The sequence below is a fragment of the Podarcis tiliguerta genome (genome assembly GCF_965153285.1).
Source record: "Podarcis tiliguerta genome assembly, chromosome: Z".
Classification (NCBI taxonomy): Eukaryota; Metazoa; Chordata; class Lepidosauria; order Squamata; family Lacertidae; genus Podarcis; species Podarcis tiliguerta.
In genome coordinates, this window is record NC_139553.1 from 32,454,042 (window position 1) to 32,480,281 (window position 26,240).

At 43.3% G+C, this 26,240-nt stretch overlaps 1 protein-coding gene across 1 annotated transcript; it reads left to right on the forward strand.

Annotated features, from left to right (window-relative positions):
* The first annotated feature begins 7 nt into the window (after window positions 1-7).
* On the forward strand, window positions 8-21,972 carry UTP14A (UTP14A small subunit processome component). The gene is made up of 14 exons (XM_083424221.1): window positions 8-1,011; window positions 2,120-2,193; window positions 2,310-2,374; window positions 2,835-2,977; window positions 4,412-4,567; window positions 7,003-7,122; window positions 7,245-7,339; window positions 8,644-8,767; window positions 8,879-8,956; window positions 10,117-10,414; window positions 15,446-15,795; window positions 18,035-18,225; window positions 18,315-18,414; window positions 19,590-21,972. Exons 1-14 carry the CDS (start codon window positions 691-693, stop codon window positions 19,878-19,880), a joined length of 2,406 nt encoding a protein of 801 aa, XP_083280347.1. The 5' UTR covers window positions 8-690; the 3' UTR covers window positions 19,881-21,972.
* The last annotated feature ends 4,268 nt before the right edge of the window (window positions 21,973-26,240 follow it).

A 26,240-nucleotide genomic window follows, 5' to 3' on the forward strand; every position in this document is an offset into this window, starting at 1 on the left:
GAGGATCGCTCACTCACAATGTGGTGAAGGGAAGAGGGTGAGGCTAAGTTGCGGGGCCTTTTCTCGCTCCCTCCCACCTCACCCATTAGGATCCTGAGTGGGGGGCGAGCACTGGTGCGCTTGGCTCAGAGGCCGCTTCCTAAGACCAAGAAAGCGGCTCATCGGCAGCGGGGCGGCAGGTTGTTTACGTCAGGATCGTAGTAAAAAACGGGGGGGAGGTTTTCACCCTCCTGAGGAGAGGAACTAGGCTTTCCATTGGGCATCTCCTTCTCAAGAACCGCCTGCTATCCCTGCTTTCGCATTTTCATTGGCCGAACCGCACGTCATTCCAAAAAAAAACCCAAGCCACGAGGGGGGCGGAACTGCCTGACGGGCAGGGATGAAGGGCAGGACCCGACCAGAGTTTTTTTGCGTCAATGGATCAAAGGCGGGCATTCACGTGGTTGCTGTTTCGGGCACATCATTGGCTCTTGCTAAGCCCCGCCTTCTGTGGTCTTGTCCAGATTCCCAATGAGGCGTGGTCATGAGCTGGCCACGCCCCTTATTAAAATAGCCAGTAGCCTCAGGGAAGAAGCCTTTGTACCCTTCTTGCTCACTTCCCTTTTAGATTGCAAGGGTGTGGTTGCGCGTATTTGCATATATTTTAAATAATTAATTTGCATATTTAAATAAGGGCGGGTCACGTGCGACATGTCCTTGCCCTCCCAGAGCAGCGCAATAGCGGTCCCTATGGCCTCACCAGTGGGGGAGGGAGGGGAAGTACCGCAAAAAATTAGGTTCGCAGCCGGAAGTGCTGCCGTGCTTTACGGCGCGCAGGGTGCTATTTGCTCCCTGCCGGGGCTTGACCATCCACGTGCTCAACCTCCCTTTCTCAGCCTCCGTTCCTGGACTGAAGAAAAAGGGAAGGGGAGTATTGGGGTGTCTGAGCTCCCCCCCCCCATGGCGGCCGCAGAAGAGGAACATCCCTTGAGGAACGCGCTGGTCATGAGTGAGGACGATGAGGAGAAGGAGGTGAACTTTCAAGCCCAACCGTATTTATTTCCAAAGCTGTACAGTGGTACCTCAGGTTTCGTACGCTTCAGGTCACAGACGCTTCAGGTTACAGACTCCGCTAACCCAGAAATAGTGCTTCAGGTTAAGAACTTTGCTTCAGGATGAGAACAGAAATCGTGCTCCGGCGGTGCAGCAGCAGCAGGAGGCCCCATTAGCTAAAGTGGTGCTTCAGGGTGAGAACAGTTTCAGGTTAAGAAAGGACCTCCGGAACGAATTAAGTACTTAACCCGAGGTACCACTGTACTCTGTGTGATCCCATGTGTGGGGGAGGGGGTGGTTTAGAGCCATCCGCGCGTGGGGGAAGCGCTCTGTAAGCTCGGGGGGTACCTTTGTTGCCTTCTCGTCGTGCTGCGGTATTCCTGTTGAGCCGCTTTAATGCAGTTGACTTTAAGGATTTCTTTGCCCCGTGAAAGATGTCCAGGACAGCATGCCATAGGCGTAGCCAAGGGGGAAGGGGGGACAGTCATGTCGGTTCTGCGCCCCTCCCCAGACAAAAGTCCTGCTCCCCAACCACGTCCTGACTCACCCCCCCCCCCCGCAAAAATTCTGGCTACGCTTATGCAATAAGGAATAAATATATTAAAGCTCTGCGAGATTAAATAGCAGAACTGGATTGTTGCCTCCTTGCAAAGGCTTAAATGGCTTTTGAAAATTCTACTCCTAATCCTGAGTTTTGATCCCGACATCTGTGTCCCCCCTTGTCCTTTCTTTTTTGCGTTTTTCCTTACGGCCACTCTCCAAAGCAATAAGCAGTGCTTTTTTCTATTAAAAGAAGTGCTGGAACTCACGTTGAACTCCTCCCTTGTAACGGCAATAGCACCCACCTGAGAGGTGCAGGAACATAGTTCTGGCAAGTTCCAACTGGGGGGAAAAGCCCTGGCTGTAAGGCCAGTCTGATTAGCTGGTAGCTGCATCTCCTCACAGGTTAGCACTGTCATGCTAGAGGCTAGGTATGCTCAGTGGTACCTTTTGAAGTTATTATTCATCGTGTTGCAAGGATGTCTGGGTTCAGCCTTCGGTGAGATGGTCCTTGGCCCTTATTCATTGGTAACCTTTTGTTCCCCAGGCGGACAATGAAGAAGCAACAAAGAAGCACCACCAGCTTGTGGATTCACTCACTGCCTTGGCTGGAGCGAAGCGGTAAGAAAGAAGGGAGACTATTTCATGGCCCTGGTGATGGAGACAAAGAATGAGCGATCTAAATAGCTTGATTTTCCATTCCTAACTAGGTCAATGTCCTTTCCTTTTTTTTGCAGACGGAGGGCAGTTGAACGCACTGAGGCGAGCAGACAGATCTCAGAATTTGATATTTGTGGTGGAGGTGAGAGCTCTTGGAGCGTAGCAATCACTGGCACAGATGGATCCTTGTTACCCATGGGGCATAGCTAGGAGGGAGCATGTGACCAGATCCATGTACCATTTCTCAATCTCTAGAGAACTGAGATGCATGGCTATAGAACAAGTTTGGCCTTCCAGATGTTACTGGACAACAACTCCCATGATCCCTATCTATTGACCATGCTTGCAGGGCTGATGGGAGTTGTAGTTCAGCAACATCTGAAGGTGCCAGAGGTTCCCCACACTTGCTATAGAACATATGCTTTGCATGCAGAAGAAAGGTTTGGTATCTCCAGGTTAAATGGTCACAAATCAGGTGATGGGGAAGGTCTCTCTGTCTGAGACCCTGAAGAGCTGGTGCTAATCAGAGTGATGATACTGGACAAGACGATGTACCCAGATCTGGCCTATCATCCAGTGATACCATGTGTTGTTCATTGCAGATGCTAGAGAAAAAGTTCTCCTCTCAGAACTGCTGCAACCAGCTTCCAGCTCACCAGCTCTGAGTTCCATTCAGAAGCAGCTGAAGAAAGCCCAGAACAAAAAAGCCATCCAGCTCCCACTGAGCAAGGAGGAGAATGAGCGAGTGAGTTCAGTGGGCTGTTTTGGGGGCAGCTGTGCTTGGGGTGGTGGCAGGGAGGAAGATGTTGGCATTGGAGAAAGAAATGTGAAGGAAATGGCACTGGAGGGAGAAACCAAAAGGAGAGGAACATAGGAAAATGTGTGTGTTGGCACTAGTAGGATAGACTGGCAAAAGTACCTTTTCCTGTGGTACAGGTAATTCTCAACTTTGTTCTGCGGTCACAGCATAAAGCCAAAATCACATTTAGTCACAGCACTGGGAACAGTGATGGGTGGGATTGCCATTTTTCCCCAGATGCACCCTGCCTTTTTCAAATTTTTACAAAATTTGTTCGCCAAGCACATGAAGCTGAATGCACGCAAGTTCAATGTGCGCATGTTGGAAGTTACTTGTACCTCTCTTGATTTTTGTTGTCAAATTCATTTTCTCAAGGTTTGCTCCTAGGCTTATCATTTTAAAAAAAATTAATAAAGGGTCTTATAAATTAATGAGGAATAGGTCCATCAGGGGTTATCGGCTGTAACAGAACAATTCTGAGGCGGTATGCTTGACAGAGCATAAACAGGAAAAAGCCATCAGGTGGAATGTGGAACCAAATGTTCCCGTCTTGTGTGATAAAGCAAAGTATTTTTTTCTGCCTTGTGAAGAGGAGGGGTTCGTGGATGTAATTTAAATTGGGTGTGCTATGTTAATGGTTTCAGATCAAATAGATGGAGCGGAATTGATACCTGGCTACATTGCCAGCTCTCACTAAATGAAGTATTAAGATTTCAACAATGGGATTGCATCATATTCTGGGTGAAGTAATGCCTTCCTAAATAACTTATACTGATGCTTGACTATGGGCATCTTTATAGTGGGTGCTCTAAAATATGCCTCTGGGAAAGTTCACTGTAGCTGGTCCACCATATATATATATATATATATATATATATATATATATATATATGCAGGTTTTGGTGTCCTCGGGTGTCTTCCCGTGTAAAAGTTGGGGTGTCTAGGCGACGTTTCGATGTTGCTGAACTACAACTCCCATCAGCCCTGCACCAGCCTGAAGATGACGAGTGAGACCTCGTCGAAACGTCGCCTAGACACCCCAACTTTTACACGGGAAGACACCCGAGGACACCAAAACCTGCATTCCTGTACCCGTGAAAATCTACGAAAGCATATATATATATATATACATACATACACATACACACACACACACACACACACACATACATATACATAAACATACATGCATATATATGTATTTGTGTGTGTGTGTGTGTTTCGGACTAGTTGGAGCCAACAGAGGTTCACACTTTTATAGTATGTTCTGCCAGAAGTGGGTTCTGGCTTGACAACTCCCACATCTTCATAAAGAAATACCTGTGTGTCACTGGGATCTTCCTGCTGAAGGTTGTGTTTGTCTTACCTGTCTACCTGCAGGTGGTGAGGGAAGCTGCCTACACTCAGACATCTCAAGCCCTAGCTAAGTGGCAGCCAGTGGTGCAGCAAAACAGACGTGCTGAGCAGCTAGTCTTCCCATTGCAACAGGAGAGAGTGACTGTCTCAGCCATTGAGGAAGTGATAAATGGATGGCAGGTGGGTGTTGGTTGACCTCAGCAAGAAGTGTGAAGTAGGCTTGAGCTGGACCCAGGAGCTGGACCCAGCTGTTGCACGGTGCTCTTGCCTCATGTTCAAGCCAAGCTATGCCCCTAGGAGTGTAAGAAGCTGCTCTCCTACTGTGTCCCATCTAACTTAATATTTTCTGCGTTGACTGCAAAGAACTCTCTAGGGTTTCAGGCACAGTTCTCTCCCAGCCCTACCTGGAGGTGTGTGGGTGTGCCAATCATCTACTGTGGCTTCTGTAGCTTGTGGTCTGGTAGACTGAGCTCTGACTTAGCTATTCAGCTTCATAGCTCTAATCTCCTATTTGAGCAGAATTTACCAAGTTGCTTTCTCAGTTCCTCCTCTGAAAAGAAAGAGCATTAGAGAGACACTTACCTGTTTTATTGTGCAGATTAATACCATATAAGTTGTTAGGCAATCCAACGTTACTATGCAGTTACAGACCCATTCAAAAACAAAGGAAACCCCCAAACCATATAACTTCCAGCATAAAATTTGATATGGTTCACAGGTGTATATGAAACAGGGAAAAGAAAAACAGCCCATACAACGCTTAACTGTCAGAATATTTTCATGAAGGTTTGTTGTGGGAAATGAATATCTATGAACTGTTTCTGTTATTGTTTTATTCATATTAGCCAATAAGCAAGCTAAATAACACTCAAAAGACCTTTCTGGATATTTTAGTCAGACAAGAATAAATCTGCTTTGCCCATCTCTTAAAAAAATTACAAAAAGAATACCTATTAGGATTTCTATCGCTCCATCCCCACAGATGGCAGAATTGTTTGTTGTAAGAAAACCCCAATAGGCAGTTAAGGCAATTAAATTTGGTCCTAGAGAAGATCAACCAATATTTGGGAACAGTCACATTATCCATATATTTGGCACAATCCTTGAAGCAGTCACTGGACAAATCAAGATAAATTGAGGAGCAGGTTTTATAAGCAGCTGTCATGGATAAATTTGCATCAATATCTTTAACCTGAAGTTTAAGAATACAATTTGCCCAGTAGTGGTACTGAGTAGGAAAAAAATCAACAAAGGTCTAATAACTGTAATTTATTGATACAGGCTTTGGAATTTTCTTCTTTTTTGTTGTTGCTAGAAATAATATATGGCAATTATGTGGTAACGCTATCTTATATGGGCTATCCAGTCCCAGCTGATCTTTGTCCATACCTCTTGAGTTACTTTTAAAAGACAGCTGAAGAAAAATCTAGAGAATTTAGCCACAGGTGCATTTTTCTGGAAGAAAAGTACCGTTCTGAAAGTTTTATAAGTGTTTACATTTTACTTAAGATGATGTGGCACTTTGAAAACTGGGAAGTGCAACAGAAAAGGAAAAGGTAGCAACCAACCACTTCCCTCTGTTTATGTGCCCTTTCAAGCTGTGTTGCTTTAACTGCTCTTCCTGCCTCTATCATTCTATTTGGTCTCCATGAGCCAGTTCTTTTATACAGCTTTGCCGTTTCAGCCAAGGCAGCCCTCCCTCTCAACATGTTTGGAGAGCACTCATTCTTAAAACTTCCTGTCTGTATTGGAACTAAAACCTATCCTTACTAAAAACTTACTAAAAGGTGTGGTATTCTCCCTTTTTTAAAAAGAAGGGTCGTGTAGAAATTATTCATGAGTTCTTCAGTTGGGGTGCAGTATAAATGTAACAAATAAATAATAATACATTCTATTTATCTATCTATCATCTATCTATCTGCCTGCCTGCTATGGTTTTTGCTCAGCCAATAACTAACATGCTTTTGGTACGATAAAAGCAATAAGTTCTAAAAAGTAGTATTACAACAGTCTGCATAGGGACAGAGAAAAGCTAAAACCATAACGACAGCATCTAATCACAACCTAAAATATTTCAGGGGTAAAACAAACAGAGTTTGAATGCCTGTGGGGGCTCCCCCCCCCCTTTTAAAGGCTTTGCATGGTTCTAAAACAACATTAGAGTTCAAGCAATCCCCTCTTGCAGAGGGTCTTATGCAAGTCGGGACCACTGCAGAGAAGGCCCTTTTACCTGGTGAGGTGAAGCAATCCTTCAGGTACTGCAGCCCTAAGCCATGAAAGGCTTGAAATGTCAAAACCAGCCGAGCCTTGGAACTAACTTGGAGCCAGTGAATATGGGAAAGCACCTATGTAACATGCTCATAACTTCATTAGTTCCCATGGTGCCTCAAGTTTCCAGATAGTCTCCAGAGGCAGCAATGACAAGCATAGTCTGCAAAGGAAGAGGTAGCATCCCTTCACCTAAAATCAGACTGGCAAATAAAATATTGTGAGGTTGGGGGGTGGGGGTCCCCTGTTTTGTTAGTGACCTTTTGCAACCTTGTTGGACTAGTCTTTAGAGTAAGCTGAAACTTACCTCTCTGTGTCCATCCTTCCCTCTTCCCACCCGCTCTAAGGCACGAACACCCCTGGAGCAAGAAATATTTGATATTCTGCACAGAGGAAAGCAGCCGGTGAAGGACCCACTCCTGACGCCACAGGAGAAGTCCTCACTGCAGGCCATGAGTCTGGAGGAGGTGAGTCTAGATCTGGCTGTTTCTGTCCCATTCTCCATCTCTCCCTCCCTCCTGGATCCCACACTGCCTTGCTCTGTAAGCTTTTACAGTCAGCCCTCCTCTCCATTTGTGCGCATTTCCAGGCACAGTTGCGACGTATGCAGCGCCAGAAGGCTCGAGTCCTGCAGTCCTACTACGAGGCTAAGGCACGACGTCAGCGGAAGATCAAGAGCAAAAGGTAAGCAATTGTAGAGCAGCGGCTGGGAACCTACAGTCCCATTAGTTCTGATAGCGGACCACAAAACTGCCGTTCCCCCCTCCCCTGCAAGCACAGTTACCTGCTCCATACCTGATATCAAATTTTACATTGGGTGTGGGGGCAGGTAAAGACATGGCTGTGGAAGAAGAATTGGGAAGCTGCAAAGTATGCTTCCAGTTGTTCCTGTTCCAAGAAAGGCTTGCTGTTAGTCCTGATCAGATGATTGGTCGCGACAGCAAGGCTTGCAGGGATTGGCTGCACTACAGAGTTCTTGATCAACTGATCCCTGCCCAAAGCAGGCATTGCTGTAAGTGCTTATCAGCTGACTTAAGTTGGAGAAAATATGTGAGCAGCCATCCCACCTACCTTCATCTTTTTAAGTTGGCTGCCTAAAAGAAATGAGGCTGGGTGGGAAAAGTCCTCTTCTCACTTTTGTGGATGAGCCCTGTTCAGTTTCTGCATAGTTCCTTGCAGCCCACAAAGGACTAGGCATCTTGCGACTTGCTACACTGGACTCCTTTGGGAGGGAAGGGCAAGACATAAATGTAATTTTTAAAAAATTAGAATTTAATTTTTAAAATAATAATAATAATAATAAATAACGTTTGGAGTATGTTAGAAACAGATTCAAATCCCTGTGCACGCAAAATGAAAACATGCAGCCCCATGCATGGTTTCTCTGTTCCCCAACAGGTGTGGGCTCTGTTGGTTTTTTTTTTACACTTTTCTTTCAATGATGTCCTCGAGAAGATGGTATACATTGCTCTCCCCCTCTCTCTCTCAACATTCCCATGCCCATTTTATCTTTATCCTGTGAGGTGGGTAAGGCAGAGACATTGACTCAATCAGGGTGACCCATTGAGCTAGACAGCTAGCAGGGATTTGAAACTGAGACTTTCTGGTCCTAGGCTGATACTCCAAACAAGGGGTGGGGAACTATTGGCCCTCAATAAGTTGCTGGATTCCAACCCCTATCATCCCTGGCCACTGGTTGTGCTGGCTGAAGTTGAGGGGAGGGCAGCAACATTTAAAGTCACAGTTTTCTTGTCCCTTCTCTAACCACTTCACTGACTCTCCGCTGCAGGCTCTGGCCCTCCAGATGTTTTTGAACTACAATTCCCATCAGCCTCAACAAGCACTGCCAATAGGCAAACAGGTTCTACACACCAGCTCTATTGCCTCCCTTGAATCAGGAGTTGGCAGTGATGTCAGTTAGCTGTGTGTCCTTTCCCTCTGGCCTGGCTATTCAAGCCTCTGACATTGCTATCTTCCTCTTCCTGAAGGTATCACAGGATGCTTAGGAAGATCAGGAAACGCAAGGTGTTGAAAGAATTCGAGACGTTGCGGAAAACTAACCCTGAGGCAGCTCTAGAAGAGCTAGCTAAAATTGAGAAAGCGCGTATTGAGGTGAGTGCAGCCCTCTTCCTGTGGCACCGAGATGAGCCCCCTCTGCCTAGTGGAGGGTGCTGTCTTACTGTACTCCACCATCGTGACATTTTGCCTTATTTCTCTGTGCAGGAGAGGATGAGCCTGAAACACCAGAACAAGGGCAAGTGGGCCAAATCTACAGTCCTCATGGCAAAGTACAACCTAGAGGTGAGAGACGTGTGGAGCGAGGAGGCTTTATCAGCCAAAACCCGCTCTTAACATGTAATTAAACCAAGGCAGGTGCTTGAGAGATTTGATCGAGCTGAAACGTAGCTTCCAGAAAAGGGTTCGCTGAAAATACCAGGCTTTTCCCATAGAAGTGGTTTTTAGAGCACCTTTAACAACATTTGCAAGTGGGTGATAAAAGGCCTTTCTTTTGTCCGCTTGCCTTCCTGCCATTGGGTGGATTTACATCCAAAGCCAAAAACAGATGGCAAAACATTTTCTGGCCAGTTGCAATTCATACCCTTTCTCCTGGGAAATTGACTTTCTCTGGAGAGTATTGTTTGCAATTCTTACTTGGGAGGGGGAGGAAATAGTAGTGAATTATTGTAAGTCGGGCTGTTAAATATTTTACTTGCTTCCGGGGTGGTTATTAGATGGGTGTATGCTTTGCTGGTCCCCTTGTTGCTGAAAACATGGGATACTATAAGTCAGGGAAGGGCCAAAGATAGATCTACAATCTACTGGTAGATTGTTGGACAGTTTGCAGTAGATCAGCAAGGGTTTCTGACTTCTGATTGTTTAGCAACAGCTGTGTCAAAAAGAATCCTCCAGCACCAGACCGTTCAGCTCTTATCTGAAATAATACAGAAACAGGTTTGTCTATGCAAACCATCCCAGTATCCATGTTGACTTTTGGGATTCAGCAGATAACTGTCTCCTCCCCCTAAGCCTCCATTTTGCATATGGCGCCACCTTCAAAGGTAGAGTTGTCATATTTCAAAAAGTGAAAATCTGGACACAAAAGTTGTTGAGATTTTGGTTGGGTTTTTTTGTCAGAGTTTTTGAGCTGTGTGTGTGTGACAGACATTTTTTTAGCTATTTTATGGAAAATGGGCAAAAACGACACTGCTGACATGAGTTACCATACGTCCAGATTTTCCCAGACATGTTGCTGATTTCCAGCTGGACACTGCTTCCAACTGCAGTATTCCGGATATGTCCGGGAAATTCCAGATGTATGGCAACCCTATTCAAAGGCTCTACTCCTTGCACCTGGCTTTGGGGGTTGGATGGACCTGGGAGGGTTCTAGTGAAGAAGCAAAGAATAGCTTTTGTAAGCCTAAGGTCTGCAAGTAAATGCTATTGCCTGCCTGCCTTTCTAGGCTAGGCAAGCCATGCAGGAGCAGCTGGCCCGGAACAAAGAACTGACCCAGAAAGTACGCCCGGCATCTGATAGCGAGGAAGGTGGCAACGACACTGACGCAGAGGGGGATCTCGTGCCAAGTGTTGTCAATGAGAGGCCTGCTGGGCTGGATCCAGACAACCCCTGGATGTTGGGACGGTCCCGCGCAGAGCCCAAGGAGGACCTTCCAGCTGCACCAGAAGACAGCGAAGAGAGTGACGAAGAGACGGAGCCACCTGCAACCAAGGAGGAGACTTTGCTGCAAGGCTTTGTTGCAGGTCAGCAGGGCCAGGGCCATAAAACAATGCATGGTGTGGGGGAAATGAACAGATAAGGTGCTATTATTCCTTGTATAATACCAGGGCAGGGTCATCCAGTGAAAACAATAGGCTGTATATTCAGGATACAATTTTTTTATTATTATTGATTTTCTTTTCTCATAACAATTATTCAATATCATCATTTAACATCCATTTTCTAGTTTTCCCCCTCCCTGTTGACTCCTCCCAACTTCTATTTCTGGTTTGTTACATTCTGTTTATACATAAAGTTCTGTTATCACTACTTATATTTCTTGTTATCTGTAAATAAAGTTGTGAATGTTTATTTAAATCCTGCCAACGAGTTCATGTTTTTTTCTTGTTTCTGCAAGTAAAGGGTTCCCATTATTTTCCAAAGTCACTATTGTCCTTTTCAGGCAGTTTGGCTGTTAATTTTGCCAGTTCTGCATAGTTCATCAATTTTTCTTGCCATTGTTCTTTAGATGGTATTTTTCCAGTCTTCCAGTTTTGTGCTATTAGGATTCTTGCTCCTGTAGGTAGCGTACACGAATAACGCCTGATTTTTCTTCGACATTTCTTGTCCTAGAATACCTAACAAAAAGGCTTCTGGTTTTTTCGCAAATGTTATTTTAAACATTTTCTTCAATTCTTTATATATCATTGCCCAATTTTTTAAAATAATCTTACAATCCCACCACATGTGATAAAATGTACCTTCCAACAGTTCTTTTGTTCTGTTTTGTATATTTTGGCCAGTTTTAATGGTGTAAAGTACCACCTGTACATCATTTTCATATAATTCTCTTTCAACAATATACAATCCATAAATTTCAAGTTCACTTTCCAAAGCCTTATCCAATCCTCAAATTGTATGTTATGACCTATGTTCTGTGCCCACTTGATCATTACTGCTTTAACGTCTTCATCTTTAGTTTCCCATTCCAACAGAATATTATACGCCTCCTTTAACAATTTAGAATTATCATCTATGATATCCTTTTGGAATTTGGAAACTGTAAGTGTAACTGTGTGTTGTCTTCCATGAAGATTTCATTTACTGTATTTTTCGCCCTATAGGACGCACCGTCCCTTAAGGCGCACCTAGTTTTTTGCGGGGGAAATAAAGGGGAAAAAATTATTTCCCCCCCAGGCGCGGGGTTGGGGCAGGGGTAGCCCGAGCTTCCCCCGACCCCAGCCCCCAAACAGGCAGCTCTCTGCAAGCCATGGGAGCCCAGCACTGGCTCCCGCTGCTTGCTGAGAGGTCCGCGAAGCCTGGACGCACTGAGCTCAGCGCGCGCAGGCTTCAGCATGCAGGCAACTCTCCGCAAGCAGCGGGAGCGCTCCCGCTGCTTACGGAGAGGTCCGCAAAGCCTGCATTCGCCCCATAGGACGCACACACATTTCCCCTTCATTTTTGGAGGGGGAAAAGTGCGTCCTATAGGGCGAAAAATATGGTAATTGCCTATAATGCAACCAACTCTGAAGGTGTTCCTTTATCTCATCGTAATCTTTCAATTTCCACTTTCCTTTTTGTTTTACTAATCTCTATATGTTGGCCATATTCCTTTCATTGTTAACGTTTTAAGTGATAATGCTTCAATAGGTGACAACCACCACGGAGTTTTGTATTCCAGTAATTCTTTGTATTTTTCCCATACCCTTATCAGGGACTTTCTAATTATGTGATTGTGGAATCCTTTGTGTACCTTTGCTTTTCCATGCCACAGATATGAAAGCCAATCAAATCTGTTGTCGTGTCCTTCTAAGTCTATTGCCTCCTCTTTTTCCAATTTAATCCAATCCCAAATCCAAATAAGGCATGCTGCTTCGTAGTAAATTTTAAAATCTGGAAGAGAAAAGTCTCTTCACTGTTGTAAGTCTGTAAGTATTTTGTGCTATTTCTTGGCCTTTTCCCATTCCAGATAAATTTTGAAATATCTTGCTGCCATTTTTTGAAGCAAGCATTATTACTTATTATCAGTATTGTCTGAAAAAGGAACAGCATTTTTGGCAATACATTCATTTTTATTGCAGCAATTCGTCCTAAAAAAAGAGAGGTTCATCCTATTCCATATTTCCAAATTCCTTTTTATTTCATTCCAAAAAAAATTAATAATTGTCTTTGTAAATACAGTGGTACAGTGGGTTAAGAACTTAATTTGTTCTGGAGGTCTGTTCTTAACCTGAAACTGTTCTTAACCTGAAGCACCACTTTAGCTAATGGGGCCTCCTGCTGCTGCGCCGCTGCTGCATGATTTCTCTTCTCATCCTGAAGCAAAGTTCTTAACCTGAGGTAATATTTCTGGGTTAGCGGAGTCTGTAACCTGAAGCGTATGTAACCCGAGGTACCACTGTATTAAGATTCTTTGTTGTTAGCCATATTCCTAAATACTTTACCTACTTGTGGATTTCTATATAGATTCTGATAGTTCTTTTCTGTTTCTTTAAGATTTTTAACTAACAATTTTTTTTTTGTTTTTAAGTTTAAAACCTGCTACTTGTCCAAACTTTTGAATTTTTTTCTATTACTCTAGGGAGAGAATTCTTTGGATCTTCTACAGTAATAACCAAATCATCCACGAAGGCTTTCAATTTATGTTCATTTTTCTTTATTCTTATTCCTGTTACTTCTTTATCCATTCTAATATTCCTTGCCAGAACCACCAGGACCAGAATGAACAAAAGCGGTGATAATGGACATCCTTATCTAGTTCCTTTTTGTATTTTACATTGGTTTGTTATCACCTGGTTAATAATCAATTTTGCATTCTGTTCTGAATAGATAGTTTGTATTCCTTTGTTAAATTTTACTCTAAATTCCATTTTTTTCAAGAACTTTTTCATGAAGTCCCAAGAAACATTATCAAATGCTTTTTCTGCATTTATAAACATCAATGCTGCTTGTTTTTCATTTTGCAATTCCAGGTATTCAAGTATGTTTAAAACATTTCTGATAATATCTTTCATTTGTATACCCGGAAGAAATCCTGCTTGGTTTTGATGTAAATGTTCTTCCAAAGATCTTTTCATTCTGTTAGCAAGGATATGTGCAAACAGTTTGAAATTGTTGTTTAATAGTGAGATGGGCCTATAATTTTTTACTAATGTTATATCTGAATCTTGTTTTGGTATTAATGTTATATAGGCCTCTTTCCATGTTTCTGGGGCTTCCCCTGTTTTTAAAATCTCATTCATCATATGTTTTAAGGGAATCACAAGCTGTTTAATTTTTTATAATACTTTGCAGACATTCCATCTGGTCCTGGGGATTTGTCTGTCTTTGCTTAATTTATTGCATCTAATATTTCCTGCAGTGTTATTTCTCCATTTAATAGTATCCATTTCTCTTCATTTATTTTTGGGAGAGTGCTGCTTTTTATATATTCTTCCATCAGTGTCTTCTTTTCAATTCCTTTTTTGTAAAGATCTGTAAAGTACTTAATGAAGTCTTCCCTTATTTCCTTTGGTTTGTCAGTGACCTTACCATTATGTTTTATCTTATTTATATATATTTTTTGCTCACTTTTCCTCATTTGCCATGTCAGTAATTTCCCTGGCTTGTTGGCATGTTCAAAATACTTTTGTTTCATCCTTTTAATTTTCCAACTTATTTCCTCATTAATCAACAGTGAGTATTGAATTTGTAATAGTTTAATTGCCTGTTTAACCGTGTCTTTATTTGGTTTTTTTATTAATTCTTTTTCTTTCTCTGAAATTCCATCTAAAATTTCTTTCTTTTTGTTTTCTCTTGCCTTTTTCTTAATCGAGTTTTGTTGTATAAACAGTCCCCTCATGACTTCTTTGTTAGTGTCCCATACTGTTTGCAGCCAGGTTCCATTAATAAGATTTAATTCAAAGTAATCTCCCAGAACCTTGTTTCTAACAAGATTTTATCATCTAATAGATCCTCATTCAATCTCCATCTAAAGGTGGATTAACTTTCTTTCAGAATTTCCATTATTATAGGACTATGATCCGACAATGTTCTGGGATCTACTTCAATTTTAAAAACTTTTGATTCTAATTCTTTTGAAATCCAAACTGCATCCAGTCTGGCACTACTGCCATATACATGTGAAAAAGGTGAACTGTTTATCAAACACATGTTTTATTCTCCAGATATCTATTAAATTCAGTGCCTCTGTCATATCAAAAAAAGTATGGGGTAGCCTACCTGCTTTAGTGTGTTTTTTCCTAATTGTTCTGTCCATCTCTAATGATGGCGCCCCATTCAGATCTCTCATTAGTATTACTTTCTCATCTGCAATCTCCAAAAGATCTGTTTCCAATTTTTGAAAGAATTTTGATTTATTTTCATTTGGTGCATATATTCCACCAATACTATCTTTTCTTCTTGGACTTTGATTTGTACCACTAGAATCCTCCCTTTATTGTCTTTTTGGATTAGCTTGGGTTAAAATGCAGGTTTAATGTAAAATACTACACCACGTCTTTTAGCATTGTCTGCTGAAATAAAATCCATTCCTAATTTTTATTAATCAGAATTATTTTGTGTTTGTTTGCTATGTGTGCTTCCTTCAGGGGAAAAAAGTATATTTTGAGTGCTGTAAGAAGCAATCATTTTATTTAGCTAGTTGACAGAAGTTTGCATACTGCTTACTTGACTGCTTAAATCTCCACACGGTTTTAGAAAGCACAAACTGAAATATTTCTTTTAAAAATACTGACAAATGCAAAAACAGGTCAACATTTATTTTAAAACTCAAAATAAATAGAAATAAAATGGGATGTATTAAAATGATATGCCTGAGTATGCTTGCTGGGGGGGGGGTGATGGATTCCAAAAAGTTGATTAGTGAAAATTTTGGGTCTGCCGATATTAACCATGATGGCAATATGGAGCATCCACATCCCAAGGCAGTGTACCCTTGAGTACCAGTTGCTAAAGGGCAGCAACGGAAAGAGAGCCTTGGTTTTCCTACCCTGCAGGATGCTGCGCTAGAGTGGTGTCTGATCCAGCAGTGCCCTTCAGATTCTATGTTAATTTTTGTCGTGTTCTTGCTTCAGGTCTTAACAGTGAGGAAGCGATGCCCAAGATGACGGACGTGCTTTTACCAGCACCTCCAAGCCCTGTGCCGGAGGGGCCGCTCCTGAATGAGAAGCTGGAACGGCTTCGTACCTTAGAGGATATGGAGGCCATAGAGACAGAGGAAGTTCCACTGGAAAACGGAATGCCAGAAGTCAACGGTGCTGAACTTCAGCAGCCTCCGGAAGCAGAGTCATCGCCCAAGGGTGGCAAGACCCAGAGCTCCAAGAAGAAAGCCAAGCGGAAGGCTCTGATTGATCTGAAGGCAGTGCTGGCTCAGCCACTTCGTCCCATTCAGTGTCCGTTTTTGCCTTCTGCTGTACAGGATGAGGTGAGCACCATTAGGAGGGGCTAATCAGGGGTTCCCTGGATCCAGAAGAGCTAAGTGCTAACGCTTTACTTGCACTGTGCCCCTTCAGGCTAACGGCGTGAGAAGCATTCATCTTTGAAAGCTCCCCAATGGGAGAAAGCTAGTATGTCAGGGAGAAGGTTTAATCTCCTTGGCGTGTTTGTTTTCCAGCTGCAGGGAGCCTGATCCCAGTGCATCAGGGAAGAGACCAGTGGTAGAGAGCATGCTTTACATTAGGGATGGGGCGGGGCTGTGGCCCTCCAGATGTCATTAGTCAACACCCATCAGCTCCAGTTAGCATAGCCAACGATGCTAAGGGTAGTTGTAGTCCAATAACATCAGGAGGTCCACAGGTTCCCCTTCCATCACATGTAGAAGAGCTTTGGTTCATTCCTTGTTTTGTTTCTCATTAAAAACTGATTTTGGGTAGCAGATCTAGAAGCCGTATTTGCCTAGAGTTATTGGAGAGCCAGCACTGAGCTAAAAGGACCAACTGTCTCATTGTATGAGAAAGCCAATCATTGCCTTCACAGATTAGCTTTTTCAGAGCAGGCTGGCCCAGTTCAGAAATGAATGGCAAATTAGGGTTTGTTGTTAGAAGAAGAAACCTGAGGCTCATGCACTCCTCCACATATATAAGAGGAGGCTGAAAGCTTCTACTTTATCCCTTTTTAAAAAATGTTTTTATTTGAATGCACACACATTGTGTGTGTGTGTGTGTGTGTGTGTGTGTATACATATACATATACATATACATATACATATATACATACATATAGAGTATTAAGAATAATATCCTGGTGGAAGCACCTAAATATCAACAACAGCAATTACAAAAAACAAAAACTAGGCTATTAACATTAGTACAATTTATATGCCTAGAGAAACTTAGACATTAAATAGTAACTAATAATAGAATGGTACCTTGGTTCTCAGACGAAATCCATTCGGTTTTTCGAAAACCGAGGCACAGCTTCCCATTGGTTTCAAGAGCTTCTTCCACTCAGCGGAAGCCGCATTGCACATTCGGGTTCCGAAAAGCGTTCAAAAACGGAAGCATTTACTTACGGGTTTTCAGTGTTTGAGAACTGAAACATACGACAACTGAGGCATTTGGGAACCAAGGTTCCACTGTATAACCAAGGGGACATTATTATGCTTTCACTTTTGAATTAATCACAGTTCCCTGTTAAGTCCAAACTTGAGGAACTGTGGTTAGGTGTCTTCAATATGCTGGTTTATTTTTTAATGAGCAGCAGATAAAACAAATTTCTGTTCCACAAGTGCAGACATAACAGGGAACTGTCCAGAGCTTACAATCAGGTGATTTCCAGCTCCTTTCACATAAAGAAGGGAGAGAGGAAGGGACAGCAGCAGCACACTGACGCTAATAGAATCATCGGAAGGAACCATGAGGGTAATCTAATCCAACCCCCTGCAATGCAGGACTCACTCTTGCCCAACATGGGGCTCAAACCCACAACCCTGAGATTAAGAGTCTCTTGTTATGCAAATGTATTATTATCTGATCAGCCTTCCAGGTGGTGTTTCACTATGGCTCCCATTACCTGTAAGCATTGGTTTTGCTAACTGGGGGATGATGGGAATTGGAGTCCATCAGTTTTGGGGAGGGGGCACATTGGGGTGGGCTGCAATGTGACAAAGCATGCTTTGTCATTTAGTTTGAATCATGCCAGCATGTCTTAAGCAGACAGCTTGTGTATTACAGGAAAGTATTCGAGGACCGAACTGCTCCAGAGAATTCTTGCACGCGAGCTGAGTCACATGCTGCTGGGAAAGGGAAGGAGGTGTTTTAAAACCCAAACACCAGAGCTCCTGGACAGACCTCTGGGCAGAGAAATTCCTTCCTGCTCCAAATCCCTGCACTGAGTCAGACTCTGTGAGCAGAAGCAATTCAGCAATCTCCTCAAATGAGCTTTCATTGGATGCAGTTCCGTGCCACTCAGCAGTATCTTGCTCCTTGTTGGTTAAGGATGCAAAGTGGGGAGGAGACTCATTTGTCTGTTCTCTGTACACCTGTCTTTTGGCTCCAGCAGGGCCTTCAAGAAAGCTTAACAGCACTTTCTGTAAAACAATTACATTTCCAATTGAGCATCAAGGTCACTGTTAGATTATACTCTTCCTGTTTTAGTTACCTATTGTCTGGAAATCCTGTGAAACTCCTTGTCCACCTGCCTGCTGATCTTTTTCTCCCTTGCAGCTAGAGATGGGCAAAGACCAGCGACAGGTGATCCGGGAGGCCTTTGCAAGTGACAACGTCGTTGCCGACTTTATGAAAGAAAAGCGTCGGGCAGAGCAGAGCAGCAAACCGAAAGTTATCAATCTGGTGCTTCCAGGATGGGGCGAGTGGGGAGGCGCAGGACTACAGCCGAGTAAGATGAAGAAGAGACGGTACGTTTCAGGGCGGAAGCTTAGTGGTCTGTCACTGCCAGCTGTCACCTGCTTCACCTCCCTTCTTCATTTTCTTTTTTGCCCTCTAGGTTCCTTATCAAACCAGCAGCTGGGCCCCCAAGGAAAGACAGGCACCTGCCCAATGTCATCCTGAGTGAAAAGCGCAATATTTCAGCAGCGGTGCATCAGGTGAGTTTATCACTCTGGCCTGGGAGACTGCCGTTCACACTTTCACCTGCAGAAACAATGTGGGGGAAAGAAGATGCAGTATAAATGTTCTTAGAATCATAAAATTCTAAGATGTTAGAATTTATTTATTCTTCTTAATTATAGTTGGAAGGGACCTCAAGGGTTGTCTAGTCCAACTCCCTGCAATGCAGGAATGTAATTAAACTCTGTGAATTTAACTGAGGAAAGACCATAGCTCAGTCAGGAGAGCATCTGTGCTGCATGCAGAAATTCCCAGTTTCCATCCCCTGCCTCGCCAGTCAAAAGGATGAAGTAATGGGAAAGAGGTCTGCGTGGATTTCTGAGAAATAGACAGTTCTGGGACAGATGGATAAATAGTCCAACCTGTTATAAGGCAAATTCGTATGTACTTGATTGGGTATGTACAGGCAACACCCTGTTTGCATGGGGGTTGTGTTCTGGGTTATCGTATGTGTCAGCAGTTGCGCAGAAGCCTGTTCTGCCCTGTTCTGGAACCAAAAGCAGCATGCATGTCGGTGGCCAGGCCACAATCAGATGTGCAGGAAATGGTCACTGCCTGTACTATGTAAAGGTAAAGGGACCCCTGACCATTAGGTCCAGTCATGACTGACTCTGGGGTTGCGGCGCTCATCTCGCTTTATTGGCTGAGGGAGCTGGTGTACAGCTTTCGGGTCGTGTGGCCAGCATGACTAAGCCGCTTCTGGTGAAACCAGAGCAGTGCACAGAAACTCCATTTACCTTCCTGCCAGAGCAGTACCTGTTTATCTACTTGCACTTTGACGTGCTTTCAAACTGCTAGGTTGGCAGGAGCAGGGACCGAGCAACAGGAGCTCACCCCATCGCGGGGATTCGAACCACCGATCTTCTGATCGGCAAGTCCTAGGCTCTGTGGTTTAACCCACAGCGCCACCCGCGTCCACCTGTACTATGTACCTGATAGCAATTCTTTTCTTTTGGTATTTTTTATAAGGATTGTTTTATCTGCCTGAAGGTTGACAGAGCAGGTTGCAACTACAAAATAATAAAATGCAAGCAGCTCACCATGGCTTTGTGCACGTGCTACCTCACTCCCAGGAACTGCCTGCTTAGCTGTGTGTTGTTCCTAGCCTTCCACTTTCAGGGTGCCATTAAACTACTTCTTCACTACACTGCAGGTGAGCCAGCTGCCCTTCCCCTTTGAGAACAGCAAGCAATTTGAACGCAGCATCCAAGCACCCATGGGCCCCACTTGGAACACCCAGCGTGCTTTCCAGCGTCTGACAGCTCCTCACATTGTCACCAAGCCTGGCCACATCATCCGGCCCATCAGTGCTGAGGACAGTGAGCTGCTCTGCAAAGTGGAAAAGGCAAACAGCATGGGAAGGGAGCCGGATTTGGCACTGTCATCGTCACCCCGCAATCATCACCCACGCCATGCCTCAAAGAGGAAGGGTCGGCGGAGCTAAGTCCTACAGGGACTCTGCCATACAGGCCTGACTCCTTGGGCTAACTGGCGTTTTTGTCTTCTTATTTTCTTCAGTCAATTTTATTGATTTTCAGTATATAACACAGAAACACATACAACAAATGTCTTCGTTTCCCATCCCTCCCTCCCTCCCTCCATTTATTCCCACGGAACAAATCAGTTTATTAAATTCTGCCAGACTCCATTGAGTGAATTAGGTGGATGCCGGTCATCAGGGTTATCATTTTGAAAACCCAATGAAAGGATGACAAGTTTCAGACATCTATGTCTTCTGTGCTATTCAGTCCTTGTTCGTTTTTCCAGTAAGGGAAATTGTCTGTGCATCTTGCTTCCACACAGAATTCTGTGAATGATCCAGTGTCTTCCATTTCTGTGCCACCAAGTGGAAAGTGAATCTATTAACCACTTGTATAAAACTGTGGAACAGTAGAGTTTGAAGGCATCTCCGAGGGTGACCTAGTCTAACCCCCTGCAATGCAGGAATCTCAACACGCGATCCCTTGTCCAGTTTGAAACCATACCAGACCCTGCTCAGCTTTACAAATGTGTTAGTAGTTTTATTGCTGCAGTTGAAATTAAGCTGATCTTCCCTGGAAATGGTTAACAGTCCTAAACTTGATGTGCAATCTGCATGTTGCCCTTTGATGTGGCTCCCCCCCCCCCCACCCTGTGAAAACCTTTTACCAAAAGGATGTACATAAGTCACATGTGGAACATTGTACCATTTGTATTGCAAGCTTACAAACACAAGTATGATAATGATTTATTACTATAGCTGCATGTTAGTGGTGTCAGATGCCATTTATGTAACAGCTTAAATGTAATCACTCATATATGAGTTGAGACTAATGCTGAGGGTTTTTTGGCCCATAAATTATTCCAATCCACATCTTCACTTTCTATGCTAAATCAGTTTCCCACAGCCATTTTACGTGATCATGTTGTCCAATTGTTAGTTGGCTGAGTATTTTGAAAAGCATAGGTTTGTATTGCATATTATCATTCTAATTGCATTTTGTAGATGAGCCGCATGATTATAATTCTGGAAGTGTTGGTAAATCACTGTCAGTCTTAGGTCTTTTGCCTTAATTGCCAAACCTTACCAATAATTTTAAGAGTATCGATCAGTATACAAATAGGAATAGTCTGAAATGAAAACAATTTTTGTAATACCGTCATTTTTACCGATGACGCTCTTACCATTCATGATAGGTTTAACTTGGGCCTATTACTTTCGGTCTTTAACAGTATCTTTAGTAATGGTAAAAAAATACTTTTATCGAGCTTTACCCAAGAATTCCTAGATATTTTACATGCTGTGGACAGATCTTAAAGCCTGTGATCACTTTGAATGTATCACAATTCACAGGATAAACAGTGATAGACAGTGATTAGTCTGGATCAGAGATCATCAGTGTGATATAATCAGCAAATAAATTGAGAGGGTAAGTCTGACCGTTGCGCAGATGACATCACCACCACCATGTCTTTTTAAATAAGTGTTATTTGTTTTTTGAGAAATCAATAAACAAATTTAACAAAATACAACTTGCCAGTTGTTCCCTCAATGTCAAATTTTCAGTGTCATTTTCTCCTGATAACTCAACAGCCCATAGGCGCGTATATCATGAGGCAAGTGACAGACCCATCACCAAATTTCCAGCATTTAGCTTTTTGAGGCCAACTGGAGTTTATTCTAGTGTTTAGCTTCTACTTAACTGAAGAAGCTAGCTGTCTGTGAGTTCAGCCAGTTGTGTTTTGTTGGAGGGAGAGAAGGGAAGATGGGATAGGGTATTCAATGTGAAGACATAGGTCTACTAGCCATGAATTTGGTGACAAGGTTGGTTGGCTTAAAAGTGCAAGCTTGTATTGAAAAATATGTTTAATACCTGGCTCTTTTTCATAAGCAAATTACTTTAAAAATAATGCAGTTGGGTTTGTCCATCTCTTCCAAGATTAATTGCCATACTCTACTCAACCTACTATGGGGAAAAACTATAAATATACTGCTACTACAACAAGCTCAAGGGAAATAACATGTATTTATCTCCAATAAAACTTTGATTGCATCATGTGTTGAATTGTTGTTGTTGTGACTTCCTGAGGTGCAAATCTAAGAATTGGTGCTGAAAGCTTCCTATTAATATTTGCACATTTAAAATGCTTGTTAATTGTGTGCATGTGTGTGTAGAAAACAGCTACACCTTATAAGCAGAAATGAGAGTGAGAGTGCAGAATACAAATAATTACAAATGACACTTCTATGGCAAATTGTTCCTGTGTTGGCTCTAAAGACTGAAAGAATATTTTGCAGATCAGCACTGTCATGCTACGTGTTTCCATTGCCCCTGCTGCAACATATGAACAGCCTGCTATAGAGATAAGGAGTGTTCAGGTATTTGCCTGAACTCTCAAACTCTGTATCCAAGGGCAAAAGCAGGGGTTTGCATGGCAGCCCCACTCCCAAGGTGTGGTGTGCCCAATGTTAAGTGGGAAAGGTATATCAGAGTCCTCAATGTGAGATGTTCTATGTTCAAGAAAACAGAAGTTTTAAAAAAGCCCTGCAGACCTTTCTTGCTCCACACAAGGGAGTTTGGGGACACAGCAAGGGTGCTGCACGAAAGGATGTTAGGGCATGTCCACATTTGTCTGATGCCCAGAGTTACATGATTCACATGACCAAGTTAATGCCTGTAGCATTTAGGACAGGAGTCAGCAAACTTTTTCAGCAGGGGGCCGGTCCACTGTCACTCAGACCTTGTGGGGGGCCAGACTATTTTGGGGGGGGGGGATAACGAATTCCTATGTCCCACAAATAACCCAGAGATGCATTTTAAATAAAAGGACACATTCTACTCATGTGAAAACACGCTGATTCCCAGTCCATCCATGGGCCAGATTTAGAAGGCGATTGGGCTGCATCCAGCCCCTGGGCCTTAGGTTGCCTACCCATGATTTAGGACCTGGAGAGGAAGATTAACCCTACACAGGCCCATGGTCCCAATGGAAATCACCTGCCAGAAGCTATTGGTTGCATGGGATGTGAGCTGCTCTTTGTACCAATGGAAGCTTTTATCTCAATGCAAATAGTTTCAGGAACACACTTTTTTTGGCAGGACCACACAAGGCACGGTAGGATACACCTCCTCTCCGATTCCCATGGTCTGGAGGCTGCTATTTGCATATTTAAAAACATGCATGTTGAGATTGTACGAATAGCCCAACTGGATCAGACCAGTGACCCACCTAGTCTACCATCTTGTTCTCATAGTGTCCAAGCAGATGCCTGTGAGAAGCTTGCAAGCAGGACATAAGCACAATAGCACTTTCACCTCCTGCAGCTTCCAGCAACTGGTATTCAGATGCATTTCTGTTTCTGATCATGGGAGCAGAGCAGAGCCATCATGGCTAGTACCCATCAACAGTTTTCTCCATGAATTTGCCTAATCCAAGTTGGGTCATCACTGCCTCCTGTGGGAGCCATGCAGCAGACTTGCTAAATATAGTTTCCATCCTCTCAAGTTCCCATTTTTGGAAGAAGGCAAGGAGAAGAAGAGTTTGGATTTGATATCCCGCTTTATCACTACCCGAAGGAGTCTCAAAGCGGCTAACATTCTCCTTTCCCTTCCTCCCCCACAACCAAAACTCTTATGAGGTGAGTGGGGCTGAGAGACTTCAGAGAAGGGTGACTGGCCCAAGGTCACCCAGCAGCTGCATGTGGAGAAGCGGGGAAGCGAACCCGGTTCACCAGATTACGAGTCTACCGCTCTTAACCACAACACCACACTGGCTCACTAGGAATGCATAGTTACCCCTGTGGATTGCCAATATCAAGTCCACTGGAAGATGTTTGTTCAAATGAGGACTTGCCCCTTCCTACCTGCTGCTCCTTTTTTCTTTTCTTTTCTTTTTTTGTTTTAAACTCTCCATTGCCCCAACAATGGCAAACAAAAACAACCAAATGCAGCATAAAAGCAAACTCTATGCTGGGAATCATTAGGAAAGGAGCCACCAATATCCATTTATTGATACAAATCTACAGTGTGATTGCACTTGGGATACTGTGCAGAGTTCTGGTCACGGCACCTCGAAAAGGATATCACAGAGCTGGAAAAGTGCAAGCAAAATGATCAAGGAGCTAGAGCAAAGGCAAGGGGCAAACATGACAAAAGGTATATATAATTAAGCATGGAATGGAGATAGTGGACAGAAAGGAACTTGCCTCCCTCTCGTAATGCTAGGGCCCACCCAATGAAGCTGAAAGTTGGGAGATTCAGCACAGACAACATGGAAGTATTTCTTGACAGAGCACATAATTAAAATATGGCATTTGCTACCACAATATGCAGTAGTGGCCCAACTTGGACAACTTTGGACATTTTCATGAAGGATAAGGCTAACAATGAGCACTACTAGTTAGTATGGCTGGATACTACCTCCAGACTTGGAGATAGTATACATGTGAATACAGATTTCTGGAGACTGCAGGAGGTGACAATGATTTAATGATACTATATCTGCAGTTTTATTCTCCTTTCCCAAATGATCTGTAGGGTTGAATTTGCCTTTTTCACAGCTGCTGAAAACTGGGTCAACATTAGTCAAGCTATCTACTGCAACCTCAAAGACTTGCTCCTCCTGGTCAATCACCACCAGTTTAGACCCCATGAGCATATTCATATGTGAAATTAAGATTATTTGTCCTGATTTGAAGCACTTTACACTTGTTTACCCTGAACTACATTAGCCATTTCTGTGGGATAACCAGCCTCATATAACCATCCTGTTTAAGTCTACTTAATTGCATGAAGGGGTTAATACCATACTGCAAGCTATCCCGCCCGGCTTAGCTCACTTAGCTCACCTTGGAAGGAACGAGGTCAGGCATAAGCAAACTCGGACCTCCAGATCTTTTGAGACTACAACTCCCACCATCCCTAGCTAACAGGACCAGTGGTTAGGGATGATGGGAGTTGTAGTCCCAAAACATCTGGAGGGCCAAGTCTGCCTATGCCATAGCTGTCAACTTTTCCCTTTTCTTGCGAGGAATCCTATTCAGAATAAGGGAATTTCCCTTTAAAAAAGGGAAACGTTGACAGCTATGGCCTATGCCTGAACTAGGTAGACAACCATTGTTCCCATTGAGTCTACCAGAGAAGCTCAATGTGTGAGGAAGTCTGAGCTCGCTGCTGAAGCTCAAATCACATGGCTATTACAGAACTCTGTTGAGCTCCTATATCAATAATTTAGGGACTTTCACTGCTTTGCAACTAAACTTTTACTGCCTGTGCAACCTTTTCTGAATGCTATATGGTAAAGCACATGAACCTGACCTTTGGAGAGTGTGTAAGTAAACCATTTTTAGCTTACAAAATGAGTAGTCCTTTTCTACGCTAGGGGAAGTGGGAAACTTTGGAAGGAACTTGGAAGGGCTTATTTTAAAGGTCTAACAGCCCATATCTCCATGCTTTACTTTGGTGCATTTTTTTGTGATTTTAAATCTCTGCTGGGGTTCTCTTATCAAAGAGTACTTGCCTCCAACTTAGATCTTGGTATCCAGGGAATTATGCTTTCTATATACCTATTTTTTAACTTGAACCAACAATTTTAACTGTCAATTTGCTCAATTTGGAGATATATTTTAGGAGATCTTCGCAATCCCTTATTAATGACCCTGAACAGCTCCGTATCATAAGCAAACTTGGCTACCTCACTGTTCATCCCTAACTCTATATCATTTATGAACAAGTTAAAAAGCACAGGTCCTCTCCAGAAAACCAAAGACTAGTTCCAAAGGTTTCTACTAACTTGAGGACCACTTAATAAGAATGTGTTTCACAGATGTATACGGTTAAAAGTTGAGGTACATGTATGAGAATACTGCTTTTCATAATGTATTTGGGTGGAGTTTCCAGGGATGTTGTCTTTGTCCGTGGAGTTTTCTTGGCAGGGATACTGGAGTGGCTTGCCGGTTCCTGCTCCAGGTGGATCACATTTGGTCAAAACTCTCCACTATGACCTGTCCATCTTGGGTGGCCCTGCATGGCATAGCTCATAGCTTCACTGAGTTATTCAAGCCCCTTCGCCACAGCAACACCAAAGAAATGATGCTTTTGAATTATGGTGCTGGAGGAGACTCTTGAGAGTCCCATGGACTGCAAGAAGATCAAACCTCTCCATTCTTAAGGAAATCAGCCCTGAGTGCTCACTGGAAGGACAGATCGTGAAGCTGAGACTCCAATACTTTGGCTGCCTCATGAGAAGAGAAGACTCCCTGGAAAAGACCCTGATGTTGGGAAAGATGGAGGGCACAAGGAGAAGGGGACGACAGAGGACGAGA

Coding starts and splice junctions, on each gene's coding strand:
- UTP14A (XM_083424221.1), top strand. CDS start 691: ATGTCCTTGCCCTCCCAGAGCAGCGCAATAGCGGTCCCTATGGCCTCA. Junction 4,568..7,002: donor AAGTGATAAATGGATGGCAG/GTGGGTGTTGGT, acceptor ACCCGCTCTAAG/GCACGAACACCCCTGGAGCA. Junction 18,226..18,314: donor AGTAAGATGAAGAAGAGACG/GTACGTTTCAGG, acceptor TTTGCCCTCTAG/GTTCCTTATCAAACCAGCAG.